This window comes from Bos indicus, chromosome 19 (genome assembly GCF_029378745.1).
Source record: "Bos indicus isolate NIAB-ARS_2022 breed Sahiwal x Tharparkar chromosome 19, NIAB-ARS_B.indTharparkar_mat_pri_1.0, whole genome shotgun sequence".
Taxonomy (NCBI): domain Eukaryota; kingdom Metazoa; phylum Chordata; class Mammalia; order Artiodactyla; family Bovidae; genus Bos; species Bos indicus.
The window spans coordinates 36,169,600-36,189,955 of record NC_091778.1 but is presented as its reverse complement, the minus strand read 5'-3'; the positions used below and the strand labels follow the sequence as shown (position 1 = coordinate 36,189,955).

Here is a 20,356-nt window from a genome sequence, read left to right as displayed (position 1 = left end):
CAACACCCTCTGGTGGACATTTTTTCTGCTTTGCTTTTTCCCGGCTTTGGCCTCAGCCCGAGGTGCCCCATGTGCCCTGGGCCCTCCTCCCAGCCTTCAGCCATGGTTGTTGCCATGCCCAGTTCAGACCCTGAGGCCCTGGGACCTGGTATGGGGGCACCCCTCTTTCCTGCGCATGTCACTCCAGGACTTTCTGGGACATCTGTGCAGAGACCCTGCAGGTTTGGGGAGCACCTTTTAAAACCCCGGTTGGGCTGCTTGCCGACATCAGGCCGAGAAGATACTGGCAGCAGATTTTGCACATTGCTAACCTCAGAACCCACCTGTGTCTGACCCCAGGCCAGACATGTTAATACTTCCCTGCCAGGTCAGAGGGCGGTTATTCTTAACCTCCTCTGCTTTCACTGTGCTTATGATCTCAAGTCTGGGTGAGCGAGGAGGGCCTCTAGGGTTACGGGTGAGGACGGTAATGGTGGCGGGTGGGCGCCGTGCTGCCAGCCGGGAGGAGGAGCTGGCACGTGTGGCTGTGGACTGTCTCTTAACTTACATAACTGAGTGTCACACCTGTGGCTTCCCCGCCAGCATACCTCGAGGGAGCCATGGGCAGGCCAGTTCTCAGGCTGAGCTGTTCTCACTCCCTTCGTGTTCTTGTTTTTCCCTCCGTTAATTAGTTCTGTGTATTTTGCATGCCTTTCAGTTTGAGGAGTTTCGTTTCAATTGTTTTATTTTCTGCACGCTTCACTTTGTTATTTTGAACTCCACAAAGGTTTGTTTGTTTTGTTAACTCTCACGTTTTTCTCCATGGTTTCCGTTCCCCCTCGTTTTGTCTTCTTGCAGGTAGAGGTTAGTTCTTCCTGTCACTGTGGAGGACGGGCGCCACCTCCCACACGAGTGTCTCGGATGTCACCTCACTGACGTCCACCAGCGGTGCCGCCCTTCCTTCTCCTGTCCCAGAAGGAAGGGGCAACGTGTCGGGTGCTGCGCTCTTGTGGGGTTTGTGGTCTAGAGCCATGTGCCTTTTGTTTTGCGAAACAAATGATGCTCTGCTCTGCTCCTGCCCCCGCCTCCTGCCAGAGTCTCTCGTCCCGCAGTCTTCGTTTGCTTACCACTCTGCTCCATTATTCAGTTTTGTTTGGTTTATTTCTCCTAGAAGCTGTGCAGTTAGAGCTGTTTTGATGTTACTGTTCATGTTTTCTGTTTATCTGGAAACAGCTGCTTACCAAAAAATTGAGATGATTTGTTAGTTTTTTTTAAATGGGGAAAAAAAAATTGTGCAAAGGATAAAAGACAGACCCACAAAGGAGCCTTTCTGTGGTTGACCCTGGCCAGAGGTGTGACACTCAGAACTGGGAGGCCGAGTGTTACTAACACGTGTTTCATCGGTTTTTTTAAGACCGAAGTGGCCACCTCCCCGTCCGGCACCTGGCAGAGGCTCCACAGAGTCAACCAGGATCTGCACGGCGAGCTGGAGGCCCAGTGCCAGCGCCAGGAGCTCATCACACGGCAGATTCAGGCCCTGAAGCGCAGCTACGGGGAGGCCAAGGATGCGATCCGGCATCACGAGGCCGAGATCCGGAGCCTCCAGGTGCGGCTGGGCAACGCTGCCGCCGAGCTTGCCATCAAGGAGCAGGCGCTGGCCAAGCTCCAGGGCGAGCTGAAGCTGGAGAAGGACAAGGTGCGAGAGCAGCTGGAGGAGTGGCAGCAGAGCGAGGCCGCGCTCAGCGCCCAGCTGCGCACCAGCGAGCGAAAGCTCCAGAGCGCAGAGGCCCTGCTGCTGGGGAGGACTCAGGAGCTGCGGGACCTGGAACGGCAGCAGGCGCTGCAGCGGGACCGGCACAAGGAGGTACAGCAGTTGCAGGAGCGCATCACCGACCTCAGCCAGCAGCTGGGTGCCAGCGAGCGGGCCCAGAGGCTGATGGAGGAGAAACTGCAGAGGAACTATGAGCTGCTGCTGGGGAGCTGCGAGCGGGAGAAGCAGGAGCTACTGCGGAGCCTGGCGGAAGCAGAGGACAGGGCCCGCGCCTTCGAGGGGCGGCTGCAGGAGCACGAGCACCGGGTGGAGGCGCTGCAGGAGGAGAAGCTGAGCCCCGGGTCCGAGGGCAGCGAGGCAGTGCAGCGGCTGGAGGAGCAGCTGGAGATGAAGGAGGCCAGCATCCAGAAGCTGGCCGAGCATGTGCAGAGCCTGCGCGATGAGCGCGACCTGACGCAACAGCGCTTCCAAGAGCTGCTGGGCCGTGTCACCCTGTCCGATGGGGATGTAGCTGCACTGCAGGAGAAGCTGAGGGGAAGGGAGGCTGACTACCAGAGCCTGGAGCACTCCTTCAGGAGAGTGGCCGGCCAGCTCCAGGGCGCACACACGAGGCTCCAAGAGAAGGAGGAGGAGCTGCGGCGCCTGCAGGACGCACACGAGAAGGCGCTGGAGAGGGAGGGGCGGGGCCTGCAGCAGGCTGTGCTGGGGCCGTCCACCCTGGGGAGCAGCCTAGATGAGGCAGACGGGAAACTCCAGGCAGAGGGAGAGATCGAACAGCGAGTGGCCACAGAGTCTTTGGAGGATGTTGAGGACAGCCTTGCTCGTGTGGGCCTGCAGTGCCAGACTGCTGTCATGCCTCCGGGCCTGCCCTGCTCGGGGCTGGAGGACGTGGCCCCAGGGGAGGAGGAGCTGGGGGACAGCAGCCCCAGCAGAGACGAGAACACAGTGCCCCTGAGGTCGGAAGTGTCCTCAAAACCTGACCAGGGAGCACCTGGCATTAAAAGGCAAAGAATCCGATTCTCCACGATCCAGTGTCAGAAGTACACCCACCCTGACGGGTGCGAGAAGACCGGAGCCAGCAGTGTGTCCTCAGACACCAGTCAGGAGCGCTCACCCTCGGAGGAAAGTATGTCATCGGAGGCTACCCCCAGCTCACTCCCCATGCCCAGTGACCCGGACGCTTACCTGTCCATCATCCACTCCCTGGAGACCAAGCTCTACGTCACCGAGGAGAAGCTCAAAGGCGTGACAGCAAGGCTGGAGAGCCAGCAGGGCCAGAGCCAGGAAGCGCTGCTTGTGCTACACCAGCAATGGGCTAGCACCGAGGCGCGGCTCTGCGAGCAGCTCCGAGCCAGCCTGCTCCAGGTCACCGCGCTGGCCGCCCAGCTGGAGCAGGAGAGACAGGCCAGGGCGGAGGCGGTCGAGAGCCATGTCGGGGAGCTCAGCGACTTCCAGGTGAAGAACAGCCAGGCCCTGGCTTGCCTGGAGAGCTGTCGAGAACAGCTGCGGTCCCTGCCAGGGGACGCAGGAGCGGGGTCCTTGGCTGGTCTGGAGAGCCTGCTCGTGGGTGCTGTCCAGGCCCTGCGTCCCCAGCCAGCTTCCACGGGGGAAACAGGCTTCTCGGAGGAGGAGAAGGCTCCATCCCAGCAGTTGCCACACATGCTGACACTGAGCGAGCAGGAGCAGCTGCAGCTTCTCTCTGAGCAGATAGCTCTGGAAGCCGCCCTCATAGACCAGATTGCAGACTCGCTACGGAACACAACGTCGGACGTGTCGCAAGTCTTCCTGGAGATCTCTCAGTCAGATCGGTGGCGGCTAGAGTCTGAAAGTGCTGTGGTCTGTCCGGGGGCCCCAGCAGATGCCTGGGCCAAGAAGGTGCTGGTGGATGGAGAGTTCTGGAGCCAGGTCGAGTCCCTGAGCCGGCACCTGGGCGGAGAGGCAGCCAGCGCCTTGGGAGGCAGGCAGCCGTGTGCCCGGCCAGCCCCAGCCCCTGCCCTGGCGGATGCCACATGGGTCAGGGCTGAGCTCAGTCTCGCCGCGTGCTCGATGAGGGAGTCCTTACACCGCAGGCTCCGGAGCGTCCAGGAGACCCTCCAGGGGACACAGGCGGCCCTGCAGCAGCACAAGTGCATGCTGCAGGAGGTCCTCGGGGCCTACCGGACCCCTGCCTTTGAGAGGGTGATGCAGCAGGTCTCGGAAGCCCTGCAGCTTCCACTGGGCACCAGAGACGGTGACCAGGTGTCCTGGGCCGGGCACCCGCCGGTAGAAGCACCAAGTCATCAGGGCCCAGCCGACTCCCTGGCTTGTCCCTTGTCCAGCCAGAGTTCTGGAGTCTTAGCTGCTATTCAGGAGGAGCTTGCCCTGCAGCTTAAAGATAAGGCCAGTCTCCTGGGGGAGATTTCTGCCTCCCTAACCTCGCTTCCCTCTGTGGAGGCACTTGGGGACTGTCGGAAGCTCCTGCAGGCATCCCAGCATCTCTCGCGCCGTGCTTGTCTGGGAGGCCTTGGCCAGTATTCTTCTTTATTAGTTCAGGATGCAGTTCTTCAGGCTCAGGTGTGTTATGCAGCCTGCAGGATCCGGCTTGAGTATGAGAATGAGCTCCGGGGCTACAAAGAGTCCTGGCTGGGCCAGGGGGCCCCCTACCAGGGGCATGAGCAGGCCTTGGGGGCCCTGCAGGGGGAGTCCGAGCTTCTCCGCAAGCAGAAGGGCGAGTACTTGGACGAGATCGCCTTCACCCAAAGGGAGAATGTGGAGCTCCAGACCAAGGTCACCCAGCTGGACCAGCAGCAGAGGCATCTGGAGTTGGTGCATGGCGAGCACTGCGCGAGCCTGGCTGCCCCACCAGAGCAGTCCAAGGAGGAGGTGGTCCCAGTGGAGGGCCTGCTGCGGGCCGCATGTGGCGGGGTCTGGGGCCAGCCTGAAGCTGGGGCCAGGGCTGAGCAGGACCTGGGGGGGCGGCCTGTGGAGCAGGTGCAGGCCCTGGAGGCCAGGTTCCAGCTCAAGGTCCGGGAGCTCCAGACCATCCATGAGGAGGAGCTGCGGGCCCTGCAGGAGCACTACTCGCAGACCTTGCGGTGCCTGCAGGAGACTCTTTGCCACTACCAGAGCCACCCCCCTTGCGGCTCACTGGCCGAGGGCGAGGGCGAGGCCGAGTCCGTGGCGCGGCTGAGGGAGCGCGTCCGGGAGCTGGAGGCACAAGTGGACGTCCTGCGGGAGGAGCTGGAGCATCAGGACCCGGCGGGCGGTGTAGCCTCCCTGCAGGAGGAGCGCCAGAGGGACTTGGAGAGCCTCAAGGTCTCAGCGCGGAGTGGTCGGGGTGCAGCTGGGACAGGGTTCTCAGCTCCAAAGGCGCTGTTCCCCCTCGACCGCCTGTGGGCGTAGGGGGTCGCAGCAGAGCCCAGTGGGGGCCCCCCTCACCTCCAGGCCATGCAGACCTAGACTTGGCAAGGTTCCTCTCCTTCTAACTGTCCTGGGAGCGGAAAGCCGGGCTTGTCAAAGGACAGGGGTGTTTGCCACACAGTGTCAAGGGCCACTTCCCACCTCCACCCTCCCCAGGGGCCGCATCCAGTGGGGAGCCTTGTCTGGAATGGTGGTTCTCTCAAGGAGATGCAGCCTTCTTTTCTCCACAAGGTTAACACATCCATCCTGTTTCACACCCCCATTGGTGGGCAGGACGCCATGGCCCTGGCCTGTCCAGGTGACGTTCCCGGCCCTGGAGCATTCAGCTGTGTGGAGCTGCCTGGGCTTTGGGCTGCCTGCTCTTGGGCTTCTTACCACACGAATGCAGTAAACGCCAGGTTCCTCACATGTTCCCCTTCCTCTAGCCGGCACCACGTCCAGTGCTGAGGTGGCTCTGTGCTGCTGTGATAAGCACTTGGGCATTAGCAGGCACTTTGGCACCTGCCAGGCTGTTTGCACTGCCTTTTCCCAACTCAGTCCAAACCTTTTGAAAGCCATTCTGAATCCCAGGAGGTTTCAAGGTTTGATGGAAAGTGCTGCACGGTCCCGTGCGGTCAGGGCACACCAGCCTGGGTTTGAAAGTAACATCCCAGCTGCTTCCCCTGACACTCAGGGTCTGCGCAGTCAGCCTGAAGTCAGGAGGGAAGAAGCCCCTGTGCTGATGTGGGTGCATGCTGGGCCCCTGAGGGGATGTAGGCCAGGCTGAGGATTTGGGTAGCATTCTCTGTCCTGAGTCTGTTCTCGTTGGGTCCTCTGAGACATAGAAATTACAACCAAACTGCTTTCCTGGGTGCCGGGCTGACAGCAGTCACTTGAGGGAGACTGGAGTCTCTCCTGATAGCTGCAAGCTGGTGCCTTTTCTGGCACCTCTGCACAGTAGTCATTGAGGAACCGATTGACCCCAGGGTTCACTGTCTAAAAAGTTAGAATTGTGTTTACAGATTAACATATGCTCTCCAAGGAAGTACCTGAGTGTTTCTGTAAGAAGAGTTCTGACTCTTATCTTGAAATACTCTAAAACATTCCCATCAAACTATGACTTAGACCCTCCCCCGTGTGTTGACCGAGAGGCCATGCTGAACCAAAGCATGTGGGAGGGCAGCTCTGGGAGTCTCCAGGTGTCCAGGGGTGTGAGAGCTGCAAAGAGGAGACAGGGGCTCCATCTGGAAGCCACTGTGAGGAGGAATGCCCAGTGAGTGGTGGACAGCAGGTCTGTCTGCTCCTGTGGGAGTCAGACAGGTGCCCAGACACAGACTGGGTTCCTGGTATCCTTCCTGAATCCGGGCACAAGAAGATCCCCCAGATTTACATCAGAGGTGACGTGGCCACATTCTCGCAGCTCTGAAAGAGAACCGAGCAGCATGGTTCCTGCGCCTTACTTAGCAAAGCCCTCTCTTTTAGAGAGGTCCCAATGTGCCTCCATCCACAAAAGAGCTGCACAGACCAGCCCTGACGGCCACAGGCACACTCACCCATCCCGTGCAGGAGACTAACCTGATACGCCAGGCCTGGGGGATACAGAGTGGGTGTGTGGGGTAGTCGGACCACTTCTTAGCTCCCCAAGCCCACATCCAGGTCATAAACCAAGCCAGGCTGGAGCAAGGCTCAGACCAGGCCGGTGAGCGGTTCCTCCGTGACCTCGATGCGATGAGCAGAGGCGCCTGGTGATTAGCACCCCTCTTTGTACTCCTTCACAAGGAAAAGGAAATGTCCCACACCCTAATCTGATTCTTTCAGCGCATGCCTGAGAAGTTCAGTGACCATCTCAGAGTGGCCAGCTGGGCAGTGGCAGGGCTGGGCCCCCAGCTCCATGTTCTGGGTCACTGTCATTCACAGGGTCTCTCATCTCCTGAGAGCTGACCAAGACTCATCTCTGTTCACAACTGTGCCCAACGCCCGGGGTATGGCGGTTCTGAGCACGTCAGTGGTTAACTCAGACCAGGCATGCCAGCCTCTGCCCATGCTCTCTGTCGTCGTCCTGTCAGGCCTACCTGCCAGTCACTCCATAAAGGGCCTGGCTGGGCCGTTTTTAATTCCACGGCAGCCTCCTCCTGCCCACAGTACCAGCTCTTTGCAGAGAAATGGAACTCAACCACAGGAATCAGGCAGGACTCACCGGGTGAACACCCTTTTCTAACTGGGAGTGAGTTGGTGCCGGGCTCTGCTCCAGAGAGCAGCTTCCCGCCCGGGGGCCAGGCAGGGTGGGGCTGTGGTCCTCTCGGTCACAGTTTGCTCAGGGAGCTGAAGGGAAGTGGGTAAAGCCCCTTGTGCACCTTTCAGGCCACGTGCGAGCGGGGGTTTGCAGCCATGGAAGAGACGCACCAGAAGAAGATCGAGGACCTGCAGAGGCAGCACCAGCGGGAGCTGGAGAAACTGCGGGAGGAGAAGGACCGCCTCCTGGCTGAGGAGACCGCAGCCACCATCTCAGGTGGGAGTCACTCTCCCCAAGCTGGGCACCAGCTCTAACACTTCTCCAGGGGGACGGCTGGCTTAAGGAGCCCTTCGGGAGCTCATCAGCCCCGAGCCAGTCACATCTGTGCACCGGAGGGGCTGTCTTCGTCTTGTCAGCCTCTGCTGGTGCTTCTCTGATAGCAGACACTTCTGCAGGGCCTTGGTCCATCAGAGCCTGGAGAGTCAGCACCAAGCACTGGGTCTCGGCGGGCGCTCCCTCCTTTGTGTTCCACAACAGCTTTGGGTCTTAGCACCGAGAGAGAAGACAGGCCAACCCGAAAGTCTGCTTGTTCTATATTGGACATTTACGGAATCAGTTTTTTTTTTTTATTTAATATTAAAACCAAACCCCACCTGATCCCTTTTGTCGGGGAGTTCCCGGGGAATCTTCCTGGCCCAACTGCCAACAGGCCAAGCCTCAGCAGTGCGGGATATCCCCTTCCTGTTGGTCTCGCCCCAAGCTGCTCAGTACTAAGGGCCACATCCTGTCCACAGCTATCGAAGCCATGAAGAACGCCCACCGCGAGGAGATGGAGCGGGAGCTGGAGAAGAGCCAGCGGTCCCAGATCAGCAGCGTCAACGCAGACGTTGAGGCCCTGCGGCGACAGTACCTGTGAGTTGGGCCAGCTGGCTGGGCGGGCTGTGCCTTCCGCCTGTCTCTGTACAAGCCTCTGAGACGTGGGTCCCGGCAGCGCGGGTGGAGGCCCAAGGCACTGAGCCCACTCGGAGCCTCCTGTTCAAGGCGCCCCACGCCACCCTGGCTGGCCCAGCACTGCTCTCACGGCCCAAGTGGTCCCATTACTGAGCTGAACAGAAGCCAATCAGTAAAACAGAGAGAGTAAGATGCAGCAGAAGAGGTCTTACACAGTCATATCTTAAGGACCCACCTGGGAGAGCCCTGGATCCCTTCTCTCCGTCAGCTGCCGCTGCTTCAAAAGCTGGGGGGTGGGAGTGCAGATGCGGCCACAACCCCCACGTCTTCAAACAGCACTCACTGCAGTGCTGTCTGCCGAGGCAGCAGGGGGAGGCGTGTCCACCCCACAGCTGCTGTTGAGCTCTGCCGTCAGGGGAACCAGCACCCCTGGGAGCTTTCCCCTCGGCCACCGCAGGCCATGCAGAGCCGCCTTCAGGGGGGCCGCATTCACGGCAGAGGTGGGTGGGCGGCGGCAGCAGCTCACCTCAGCTGGAGGGGGTCTGTAGCCTCTTGGCCTTGGTTTTCCACATCTGCGTAGAGCTGGTGTAGGCTGTCAGCCAGGGCCAGAAATGGCCCAGTTCTGACCTCTGCACCTCTGAAAGAGCGCGTTTTGGGTGTGAGGGTGAGGCTCTCCCAACCCCGAACCCCAGGAGAGTTCAGACTACTGCGGGATGGACGGAGCCACTAGGCTGGGCACACACCTGCAGCTGTGACGGGGCACGGGGCTCTCGTGGCTGCCTGGCCTGGTGGTGTCCCATTGTCCCTTGAGTTCGTGAAGGGGATACTGGGCCCAGGGCGTGGCCAGAGGAGTGAGCGGTGCCCTCTCCCCAGGGAGGAGCTGCAGTCCGTGCAGCGTGAGCTGGAGGTCCTCTCAGAGCAGTACTCGCAGAAGTGCCTGGAGAACGCCCACCTGGCCCAGGCTCTGGAGGCCGAGCGACAGGCCCTACGGCAGTGCCAGCGTGAGAACCAGGAGCTCAATGCCCACAACCAGGTGAGCCTCACGGGGCCCTGCTCTGCAGGCACCACCCGATGTCCGGCTTCACCAGGGTGTGGGCAGAAGTCACCGCTGCTGCTGGCTGCTAGCCTAGGGCTCTGTTTCTCGTCACTGTGTGGTTGGGGCCCAGGGCTTCATCCCCAAGGCTGGGACTGTGTTTAAACACCTCCCAGTCAAGACCATACAGTGCTCACATGGGATTTTGTCAGATTATTCTCTTAAAACATGCCTGCTGCTTAGAAAACTGGGGCACACTTAAAATATTTGCTGATGGAACAGCTCCAGGTAGGTCTAGTCTGAAGACAGCTGCTCTGTGTGCACTGGACCACTCATCCTCCCAAGGCACCGAGCAGACAGGCCTGTCAGCCTGGCCCCCGGCTCGAGACCCTGGGGCCCGCAGCTGTTCGCCTGGTCACTGCAGTCGCCCAAGGTGACCACCTGTCAGCTGGAGAGAAGGAACACGAAGTGAGGGCTGAGGGCAGCGAAAGGCCCCAATCCTGCAGAGACAGGGACACGGAGCTGCTCAGCGCCGGCTGCGGTGACGGGGCTGGGAGCGCAGCTCCTGCCGGGGCTGTGGAAACCTCTGGCCCGTGCACACGGCTTCCGCACAGGTGTCACAGCTCACGCGCTCGCTCCGACGCCCGGCTGCGCCGTGACCGCAGCCCTAGGCCGCTCTCAGAGCAGCCTGTGGTTGTGTCGCTGTCTCCAGGAGCTGAACAACCGCCTGGCTGCAGAAATCTCACGGCTACGGACACTGCTGACTGGGGACGCCGGTGGCGAGGCCGCTGGTTCGCCCCTCACACAGGGCAAGGACGCCTACGAGTTAGAGGTATGGCTCGGAGCCAGGCCCTTCACCAGCTTGCGGCACACGAGTCGCACGTGGGACCAGGGGTGGCCCCAGCTTACGGGAAAACCCAAGTCACGCCAGGACACAGAGAACAGTTAGCCGCCAGACAGCATGGGACCTCTCGAGGCCCCAGGGACCTTTACATTTAACCCACCCTCACTCCCTTGCCCCTCTCCCTGGTTTCCACCACATCACAAGTGCTGACCTCCAAAACGGAACACTGAGCAGCTGCGTGACACTGCAGCTCCCTCATTTCTCTCTCTAGGTCTTGTTAAGGGTCAAGGAATCAGAAATTCAGTACCTGAAACAGGAGATCAGCTCCCTCAAGGACGAGTTACAGACAGCTTTGCGGGTAATGCACGTCCCATGAGGGCCTGGAGGGTGGGGCCACGTGGGTCGAGATCACACACACAGGCTCAAGTGCGTTCACTGTCAGGAGTATTCTGGATGCTGGCCCTCGGGCGGGGCAGCGGACATGAGGGAGGGCAGTCCTGCCCCCGCCTGGCGGGGCCCAGGGCCCCAGCACACGGCCATTTCCTGCGGGTGCTCCTGGAGGCGGACTCACTTGGGGTGGCCAAGACCGGGGTTTCCAGCCTGAAGCACAGAGGTGCTCTCAGGGTCAAGGCAGCACCAGCCTGCCCAGAGCCGGGGCCCTGCCATGCCTGTTGTACTTTGTGTCTGGTTTCTGCCTCCGCAAGGTGTGGTCAACCTGCTTCCTCTGCTTCTGGAGGCATCCCTAGTCCAGCCTGTCTGTAACCACTCTCTGCTGTCCTTTTGTCCCCAAGGATAAGAAGTACGCCAGTGACAAGTACAAAGACATCTACACAGAGCTCAGCATCGTGAGGGCGAAGGCCGACTGCGACGTCAGCAGGTTGAAGGAGCAGCTGAAAGCCGCCACGGAAGCACTGGGTGAGAAGTCCCCAGAGAACCCACCTGTGTCCGGATATGGTGAGTCCTGCAGCTCTGGATTCTCTCTCTCGAAATTGGGTGGTCGGGCTGCTGGCCCTTGATCCAGCAGAGGAGCCCTCTCTGTGTCAGACTCTCTCCCTGGCTGCATGGGCAGGGCGTGGCGGGTGCCAGCTCACAAGGGACAGTCACTCTTCAGTACACATGTTCACGACAGCAGGCCATGTTTCTCGTTTTCCTGACGGACTCCCAAAGCAGGCAGGCCACAGGCAGCAAAGTTCAGCTCAGGTGTAACACCAGCTGCTTCAGAGGAGTCTGGGGGCCAGAGGACTTGGGTTACCCAGAAGCGCACGCATCCTGTGACCTGGCACTTCACACAGGAGCACAGAGCTGGCTCAGCTTCCACAGTCGCGGGGCTGGCCCACTAGTCACCACGCAGCTCTTCACAGGAGACGGGGAGCGAGCCTTCAGTACAGAAAGCTAGAGCCCGGGATCTTGGGAGGGCAGGCAGCAGGGGCCCAGCAGCAGCGGGGCCGCAGCCAGCCTGGGGCCGCAGTCATCCTCCATGCCTCCCTGTGCCTTGTTCTGAGGATCTTATGACTTACGGTTATGGGCTTGGCGTTCCCCTGGTTTGTGATGGAGATGTCACGTGGGTGACGATGCTAAGCTGGGAAGCCCTCAGACTTGTGTGTTCTGGGGGTTTTACAAAACTAGCACCGTGTGCCCTCTTCATCTTCTCAGACATCATGAAGTCCAAGAGCAACCCCGATTTCCTGAAGACAGACAGGTCATGTGTCGGCCGGCAGCTCAGAGGCCTCAGGTCCAAGGTGAGTCTGGGGGTCTTCCCTGGGTGTGCAGAGCCCACCAGGGGCTGCACGGAGGGTCCCCAGGGTGCCTCAAGTCATGCACATCCCACTGGGTCGGTGCTGGGGCTTCAGGCCAAGTGCCCCTTGCACAGCAGCAGGACTGTTTCCTCGGTGACGGCAGGGCTCCCGGGGGCCGTCCTGCCATCTGGACCGCGCCTCGCACGTCTGCAGTTCACACTGACGCCGTCCACTCAATTTCCTCCACATGGGCCCCTGCCCCCTGCGCACCCCTCGGGAAGGTGGGCGGAGGGTGGGGTGCCCAGCTTGTTGCACTTAGGATTTACTGTGTGTGTGTCTTGTTTTTGCTCTTCCCCTGACAGTCCGTAATTGAGCAGGTCTCATGGGATAACTGAAACGACCCGCTTCCTGGCCCCCCTGTCGTGTAGGTAAACCTCCTCTCACGCCACTCGCCTGCTGCCCGCGAGGAGCGCTGCCTGCATGCACTGCTCACTCCTCCACAGGAGCTCGTTTTCCCGTCATTCTTGTTCCTCCTGCTCAGCAGCACAGACAGGATCCATGTGAAGTTTCTTAACTTCTTCCGGGAAGTTAACTGTAACCTCTTAACAGAGGGGTGCTCCCCCAGCCTGGTGGGCTGCCCAGAGCCACATCCTGGGGGGCACAGGCATTGTCAGCCCTTCATCCCGCGTGTTGAATGGTGTGTGCTTACGTTCTCTTGGGACACCTCTTCCCTCTGTCAGGAGGCAAACTTGACAAGAACCTCCCATCGCTGAAGTAGTTCCCACTCCCCACCCCCAGGATTGACAGGCCAAGGGGGCTGATGCCTCATGCCTGTAGCTTGGCAGATGCTCAGCAGAGCACGGGGACCACAGGCGCTAGGGGCTGAGCGTTTTCCAGCCCGGAGGACCCAGGCACCTCAGAGGACAGGAGGCAGGGCTGAGCACTGGCTGCCTGACTCCCAACACTGTGCCTGTTCACTCCTGGCTCCCACAGGGCTGGGTGTCCAGGGCCCGAGTCACTCCTGAGTGGGTTCACCAGCTCAGCTGAGCTGAGCTTGTTGATGCCCCGGTGAGGAAGCTGAGGGCAGCGGGGATGCTGATGGGGCCTCGGGGCCAGACAGCAGGTGCCAGCTTGCCAGGCTGCAGGGGCCGCCTCGGGAGGAGCTGAGCCCAGCGGTCTGTCCTCAGCCCACTCTGTTCCTTATAGTCCTGAGCCGCTTCCCACCAGATGTGGTTCATGGTCAGAATCTTAGTTGGGGCTTTTTTTTTAAAATGTGGAAGCAGTTCTGTTCAGCAAACCCAGGCTGCTTCTTTGGTTTCTGGTTTTCTTATTGACGAGTCTTACTTCCTTGTCTGAGGCTGGCCTGTCTTTGCTACAGGTTCACCGTGGGTGCTGTGGGCCTTCTGCCGGTGCCTGTAAACAACAGGCCCCTCAGGGAAGCCTTGATCCAGTGAGCCCGCCTCCTCAGGTGGACTACATGCCAGGGGAAATAAAGTACTTTGCAGGACTTGCCCAGCAATCCAGTGGTTAGGACTTGGCACTCTCAGTGCCAGGACTCAGGTTCAGTCCCTGGTCGGGAACTAAGATCCTAAAAGTAGTACAGCAAGAAAAGGAGTTTGGGCTCTGGACAAAGGGCCAGATCTCTGTTCACAAGGCCTCTGCAGAGGTGTGCTGGGAAGGCCTTGCTCGCTGGTGAAGGCAACGGCAGGAAGCGAGGGCAGGTCTGTCTGGGGCTCTCGGCAAGGCTGGACCAAGTGAGTTGGGGGAAGCTCAGGGACAGGGTTCCCTAGAGTCACGTTGGAGTAGGTTTGGCTTGGCAAGTTTTCGACATAAGAACAGGGTTCTTGCTGGCCCAGGGACAAGCTGGGCCCTTGCTGTCTTCCTCAGGGACACCACTGGCCATGGCACTGGGCCTATGACGTGCTGTCAACAGCCAGCCAGCCAGCCACACAGGTCCCGTGTGGCCCTCTGTCCTGATGTGTTTGTAACACCCCCACCCCCGGCGGGGAGACAGGAATTAAGTCACCCAGAAGCTAACCGTGTCCCTGGGGCTTTCTGAACCAGGGTCTGCTCTGTGAATGTCTGCCTTTCCTGTGGGCGCTCTCTGTACCTGCCTCCCTCAGGGACGGGAGGGCTTGGCCCCGCTGGGTCAGCAGCTCCTCGTCTTAAGAACAGCCGGGCTTCTCTGGGACTGAAAGCAGACGGGACATGTCCAGGCTCCTTGGGGGGAGCCCCGTCTGGGCGGCTGCACGTGGAGTCACAGAGGTGCTGGGTGGGCAGCAACTGGCCCCTCCCAGCCTGTGACCGGGCTCGGAGGCCTCTGTCCTCGGGTCTGGGTAGTTGGCGGTCTGCTGCCACTTAGGGAAAAGGAAGGTCCCAGCTAAAACTGTGTGGGTGGCAGGTGCCAGGGCCAGCCCCTGGGTGAAACTGGGTGCTGTGGCACTGACCTGAAGCAGGCATGCTTGGGAGCAGAGTCTCGAGAGCACGTGAGGCCCTCGTGCACATTAAAGCGCGTGTCAGTGAGACGTGGGCTTATCCCCTTCCTGACTCGGTGGCGGCAGAATTAAAAAACAGGCGAGCAGCACTGTCCTGGGTGTAGCTGGGGCCCCAGGGAAAGCGGACCCAGACCTGCCTCATGCTCAGGGAAGCCTGCACGTGCCACGAGGGTCTGCACGTCCTTCACCTTTACCAAGGTGCACACGCACACGGGCAGGCTTCCGTCCTGAAAGGCTCAGGAATGGCCTCCATGTCCCCAAGCCCCAAGAGAAACCAGCAGGGCCCGTGAGGCCCGGGAGCAGGGAGGCTGTCCATCCTGGAGCATGCTCGGGGCCTCCCGGGGCCAGATATGGGCACAGAAGGTGCCTCCTTGTTCTCCGCAGGGTCTTCTCTGCAGCGCCACTGGTCTCATCCTTGCTTGTTGACAGAGCCCTAAGCTCAGCATCGGTCTTGTTTCTGACTTTTTCTTTCTCGTCCAGTAACACCACTTCCTCGGGGGCCGTGACCCTCCTCGCACACCCACTAACCCCCTGGGGCCCCGCGCCGTGCCTCACCACCGGCCGCCTGCGCCATGCAGGGCTGAGGCCAACAGCCTGTCTGTTTCTCCACCAGAGTCTGAAGGAAGGCCTGACGGTGCAAGATCGCCTGAAGCTCTTTGAGTCCCGGGACCTGGAGCGCGACTAGTTGCCCCCGTGCAGCTTGGACACACCTCCTGGCCACAGCCCCCGTGCCACTCCTGTCCACCTCTTTTTTTATTGTCGTCCTTGTTCTTGGTGTCGTCTGCGTTGACTGTGGTTGGATGCATGAGAGACTGGCCTGTGGGTGGCTCGCTCCACTCCCTGTGGTCTTCATCCAAGCTTTCCCTGGTTTCTGCAACCTGCCCCGCCTTGCCCTGGCTCTCTGTCAGTATTACGGCCCAGCAGCCTGGGATAAGCTAGCTTTGTCTCACCCCACGTGCAGGTGGGGCAGGAGGGGCCACAAGGCTGTGCTGTGGGTCCCGTGCTGACAGCTCGTAGCCCAGGGAGGCCCTGGAAGCCCAGGGTGGGGCTGAGCCTGCACCTGCCCCGTGGGCTTGGGGCGAGGGCAGCAGCTCTTACACATCCACTGACACCGCTTAGAGCCGCACCCCAGACCGCCATGGTAAACCCTTCACAGCCTGGGAAATGCTGAAAGCAGCCACTCCTATTTTTGTCTGTTTTTTATTAAATCTTGCACAAAACCCGGCCCCTCTCATTCCTTCCTATGCTCATTCTCTCTTGGTCACCAGGAACCCTACTTTTTTCACATGAGGTGGACACTGCCCTGCAGCCTGGGTTCCAGACTGGACTCACAGTGACAGCACGTTTCCTCAGTGTCACTGCAGGAGGAAGCTCGCTCACCCCTCAACCTTTCTGGAAAGAAGCCCCCTCTTGCTTTGGGGAAGGTTGACCGGAGACCCTGTTATGTCAAGAAGGCAGAGAGGATGTTGGAGCTAGATGGAAACCAGCCGTTGGCACGTGTGCTCACTTGAGCTGAGGCCCAGGGCACCGGGGCACCCATGCTGGGCTGCACCCGCGCTTCTGTGTTCTCAGTGGCTGCCACCAGGCATCGTCCAGCACTCCATAGGAACTAATCCTGTGTGGACGGGAGCAGGGACACAGCCCCAGGGGGAGCCTGTGCGGCATCTGGTCGGCACTTGGGTGAGGGCCACAGTCTTGGGGTACGCAGGTACTTTGGGGGTGAAAACGTACATATCGTTGTGCAGTTTCTAGATGAACCATGAGGCCACGTGGGGTGTCCCTGAAGGCAGGGCAGAGGCCCGGGGGTGTAGAGCACGCAGCCCTGCCCACCTTCTTGCTGCGACAGCTCAGAGCACCCGGCTGCAGGGCCTTCCCTGTTCCTAATCCTGTGCTGGCCACTGTATCGCTGCTGTTGGTCCATGCTTGCAAAAGTTCCTTAACCCTGCTCATCAGACACCCCCTACACCAGCACGTCTCAGAGCCGCCTGTGTGGGTGACAGCGCCGAGGGTCGGGCGGGGGCGGGGGCGGGGGCGGGGGCGGGGCCCGGGCCCTCTGGGCACTGAGACTGTGCCACCGCTGCCTCCTTCCAGGGTGCAGGGTCTGCACGGAGCTGCTCTGTCTGCCTGTGGGCCACATGCTGCCACTCATCCGGGCAAAGGAGCTTCTAGCCCCGTGTCTCCATCAGTCAACCTGGGGTCTGACCTAGCACTCCACAGGGGCCCCCGCACCCAAGGTGGCAGGGCTTGCCTCTCTGGAGGCGGCCAGGAGCCACACTGCAGAAGCTTGGGCCACAGGGGCTCCCCAAACACCCACCCTCTGCCCCGGGCAGTGCTGGCCATCGACTTAAGGTGAGGGCTGTGCATGGCTGGAGGAAGCAGGCTGGACACGGGTCCCTGCTCTGCAGTGTCCTTGGCACACCCCCTACAGGCACCCCAGCTCTTTGACGGGGGTCAGCAGACCCCAGCTCGACGGGGGCCCGCCACGACTGCAGAGGAGGAAAGAGCACAAGTGCGGGGCAGCCTTGGAGGTGGTCTCTGTGCTGGCAGAGAAAGGGTGCCTGGGGGGCTGTGGACAGGGAGGCACGGGTGACCCCAAGCCCAGGGAGCTCCAGCCCTGACCCCACAGGGAGAGCGTCCCCATGTCCCCAAGGATAGGAGGAGACCACTGCGTCTACTCTTCCTATAAACATTCACTCCTTCCCTGGGGATCTGCAGGCACCTGCATCTGAGCCGCCACACCTGCCTAGGGGACAGCCGGACAGTGTGGTGTCACCTGACCGCTGTGTGCCTGCACACCTTCAGCACAAGTGCCAGGTTCGTGCCTCCTCCGGTCGTGCATTCCGCCAGCCACCGGCAGGGCTGAAAGCCAGCGTTCTGGTGACCATGCTGGCTGCAGTGCGACACTCGGGCTTGTGCCATTGGGCGTCAGAACCAGTGTGGCTTTGTGGGGGGAAGCGATGGCCATGCTGGGGAGACCGGTGGAGGCCGAGCTGAGGCTCAGCAGGTGGGAGGAAGAGAACGCAGGAAGGCCCAGCCCCCAGCCAGAGACGTGGAGCCTGTCACTCGCAGCATCCAGACCCACGAAGAGCGGGAGCAGCAGTTTGTATGAACGCGCACTTGTGATCCTCAGGGTCTGCCTGAGCGAGCCAAGGCCAACACCCACAGGGCCACTGTCCTGCGAAGGGACCGCCGCCACCTCGCTGCGCCCACCCAGCGGCCCCGAGCGCAGGGCGCCTGGGACACTCCTGCAGCGGGCCTGCCGTCCTCTGGCGGCGCGGGGCTGCCCTTCTGTCTTCACACGTCCACACTGTCGCCAGGCTCTACCCTCCACAGCCCGAGGGGAGGCCTTGAAACCACGCGTTTCGATACCCTGATAGAAGACGGGACGGAAACCCAGGAGGGAAGCGAACTCTCAGTCTCTCGAGAGCACCAAGTTCCTCTGTAAAGGGAAGGCCTGCCCTTCCCTGAGCACACGGTGGCCCGGACACACAGTGCCCGCCCCTCCAGGCCCCTCAGGCGGCTCCCTGCTCCTCTGTGTGCAGAAGTGGGACGTGCAGAGCAAGCGGTGTCCACAGGGCTCGGGGTCACTGCAATGGATTTCTGTGTGGGTGGGTTTTTTCCTTATACAAGCACCGCTTTTTAAGACAAGAAGAAACAGCTTGGGTACGACACAGTTCCAACCAACATGACAAGGAAACATTTTTACTGACTGACCTACCTTTTATAAAGCCTGAGTCATTTAATAGGTGGTTCTGTTTCTTCCTGAAAGGTCTCAGTAATACCTGTTCCTCGTTCTTGGAAAGTCACTCAAAGTCTTGAGGGAAAACCAAGACTGCACCCAAGAGGGTGCAGGAGCGCCTCTCTGCCCAGGCTGTGCACGGCAGGCCGCGCCGGCAGCCGCTGCCTCAGGGTCTGTCGGCACTGCGGCTGCGTGGAGGCCACGCGCTCTGGGCCTCGCGTGGCGGCTTCACACTGCCGCCCCTCCACCACACGGACCCGCGGGCCCGGGGCTGAGCCTCCTGCCATGCTGCCTGTCCGCCAGATGTCCCTGCCGCCCACCCTTACCTCTCCACAGCGAGCCGCAACACACGTCTGCGTTTTATTTCATAGGAAGTTGGGAACAGAGTACAAAGAACACAAAACTCATTCTTGTTTATGTTTGTATCACAGCCAATTGATTTTAGGATTTAACCTTAGTAACAACGTTATCTACTGACTGTTAGGATTCAAAACCAGTTAAGTGATAAGAGTTTTCCTAAGTAGTATTTATAAAATATAAGGTTCCTCAAAGATTTTCCTCACAGACACAGTTCCATCAGGGTGACTGTCTCAACCCAGACTCGAGACAACACATGCTGTGCCTGACTGCTGGGCCCAGGCAGTCCCCAGACAGAATGGGGACACGGAGACAGTGGCTGCCGCTGCGACACGTCTGTGGATGATCCCTGGCGGCAACCATGCCTACCCCCACCGGCTGTTCATTCAGGGGGCACGTGCTCAGAGAACGAGCCTGCATCGCTCTGTGCTGATGCTAAAAGAGAATGCTCATCAGACAGGGCTGCACTCAGACCCCGAGAGCCCGCCCTTGGAAGGCCCAACCCTCGTGGGGGCAGCAGGGGCCCCAGGAAAAGAAGAGCCCGGTCAGCTTGCTGCTCTCTGACAATTCAAAACTTTTACCATTTAGTTTGAGGCTCCTTTTTAAAAACAAAATTTCTGATCAGGTGTTCGCTAAAACTTAAGTGTTACTTTGTCAAAATATTTATTCCTTTGTGTGACATGCTAGATTCCCATGGATGTAGCTGATCATTTCTACTGTAAATATTACCTAACTTTACATAAACGATGTCATAATAAACTATTTTTGCATCACCCTTTGTATGCTGTGAACAGAGGTTTTGTTTAACGGAAGGACACAAAGCAAAACAAGCATTTAGGCCAAAAGTCAGAATCTGGGTCAGGAACCTAGAGGTTTATAATGGAGTTTTGGTTTAACTTTTACAAAACCCATTTTTTTAAGTTTTGGGTGAGTTGTCAACATTTTAAAATCAGATTTCACATGTTCACACACAGTGAATAGTTAAAAATATTTTACACCCATAATCTAATTAAGACACACTGGCTCAGTTATAGGAACTTTCAAGGGGCCAAAAGGATGGAAAGAAATACCAACCAGAAGAAGGAACTAACTGCCCCACCCCTGCCCCCTTCTAGCAGCTTTATTTGCAGCAGCTTTCCTTTCCGTTTAAAAAAACACGCACCCTACATTATGAGCTAGGAGGCACGCACACCCAGCCACAACCTGCGTCACAAAAGAATGTGCCCTTCCTGGGACATACTCTCAAGTCTCTATCCCACTGCATTTTTAAAGTTCTGGCTGTGACCTGCTATATAAATTTAAAATAAGAAACTGCCTCCCCCACCCTGACTCCCAGCAATACTAGCGCTGTTGGAATAAAATGTGTGAAAATGTGGGGATCCAAACTTTCACTCAGCTAAACACTAACTAAAGTTTGAATATTAGAAATCAACTGTGGTATCTGTAAAAGGTAACCAAAGTAAACTTAAGATGCAAACATTTCCAGCACTGGTTCAACTGTTGACAAGATGTTTCAATAGTCTTTTTACCCATTTAAAAAATTATTCTGGTCAAACAAATGTACACATGGCTTTGGGACACTGATGTAATACAGCGATGTTCAGCTTTAACACACATTGTATTTTAAAGCAATATAAGTACAATTTTAAAAATCAGTTGGCAGTTGGGAAAGTGATAAAGACACTCAACAAATGAGGCACAGAAGAGCGCACCCTCAACATTTCAGGACAGCTAGGAAAAACCCAGTTGCCATCACACTCGACGGGAAGACTGAAAGCTCCCCTGTGCCCAGGAGCAAGACAAGGATGTGTGTTCTTGCCATCTCTGCCCACTGCGCTGG

The 20,356-nt window shown here is 59.0% G+C and overlaps 1 protein-coding gene across 13 annotated transcripts in view; it reads left to right on the top strand.

Moving 5' to 3' along the window:
- The window catches only part of MPRIP (myosin phosphatase Rho interacting protein), a 92,950-nt gene extending 73,656 nt beyond the window's left edge, over positions 1-19,294 (top strand). For 7 of the 13 annotated variants that reach the window (XM_070773232.1, XM_070773236.1, XM_070773231.1 and 4 more), the window contains 9 exons: positions 1,394-5,044; positions 7,490-7,637; positions 8,156-8,273; positions 9,186-9,345; positions 10,058-10,177; positions 10,461-10,547; positions 10,981-11,143; positions 11,843-11,928; positions 15,034-19,294. In XM_070773232.1, coding sequence (XP_070629333.1) covers positions 1,394-5,044; positions 7,490-7,637; positions 8,156-8,273; positions 9,186-9,345; positions 10,058-10,177; positions 10,461-10,547; positions 10,981-11,143; positions 11,843-11,928; positions 15,034-15,105 — 4,605 coding nt within the window. In that variant the 3' untranslated portion in view covers positions 15,106-19,294. Of the gene's footprint in view, positions 1-1,393; positions 5,045-7,489; positions 7,638-8,155; positions 8,274-9,185; positions 9,346-10,057; positions 10,178-10,460; positions 10,548-10,980; positions 11,144-11,842; positions 11,929-12,287; positions 12,354-15,033 lie in introns of all 13 variants that reach the window. The other 6 variants (XR_011562023.1, XR_011562022.1, XM_070773234.1 and 3 more) reach the window with 6 other exon arrangements.
- The last annotated feature ends 1,062 nt before the right edge of the window (positions 19,295-20,356 follow it).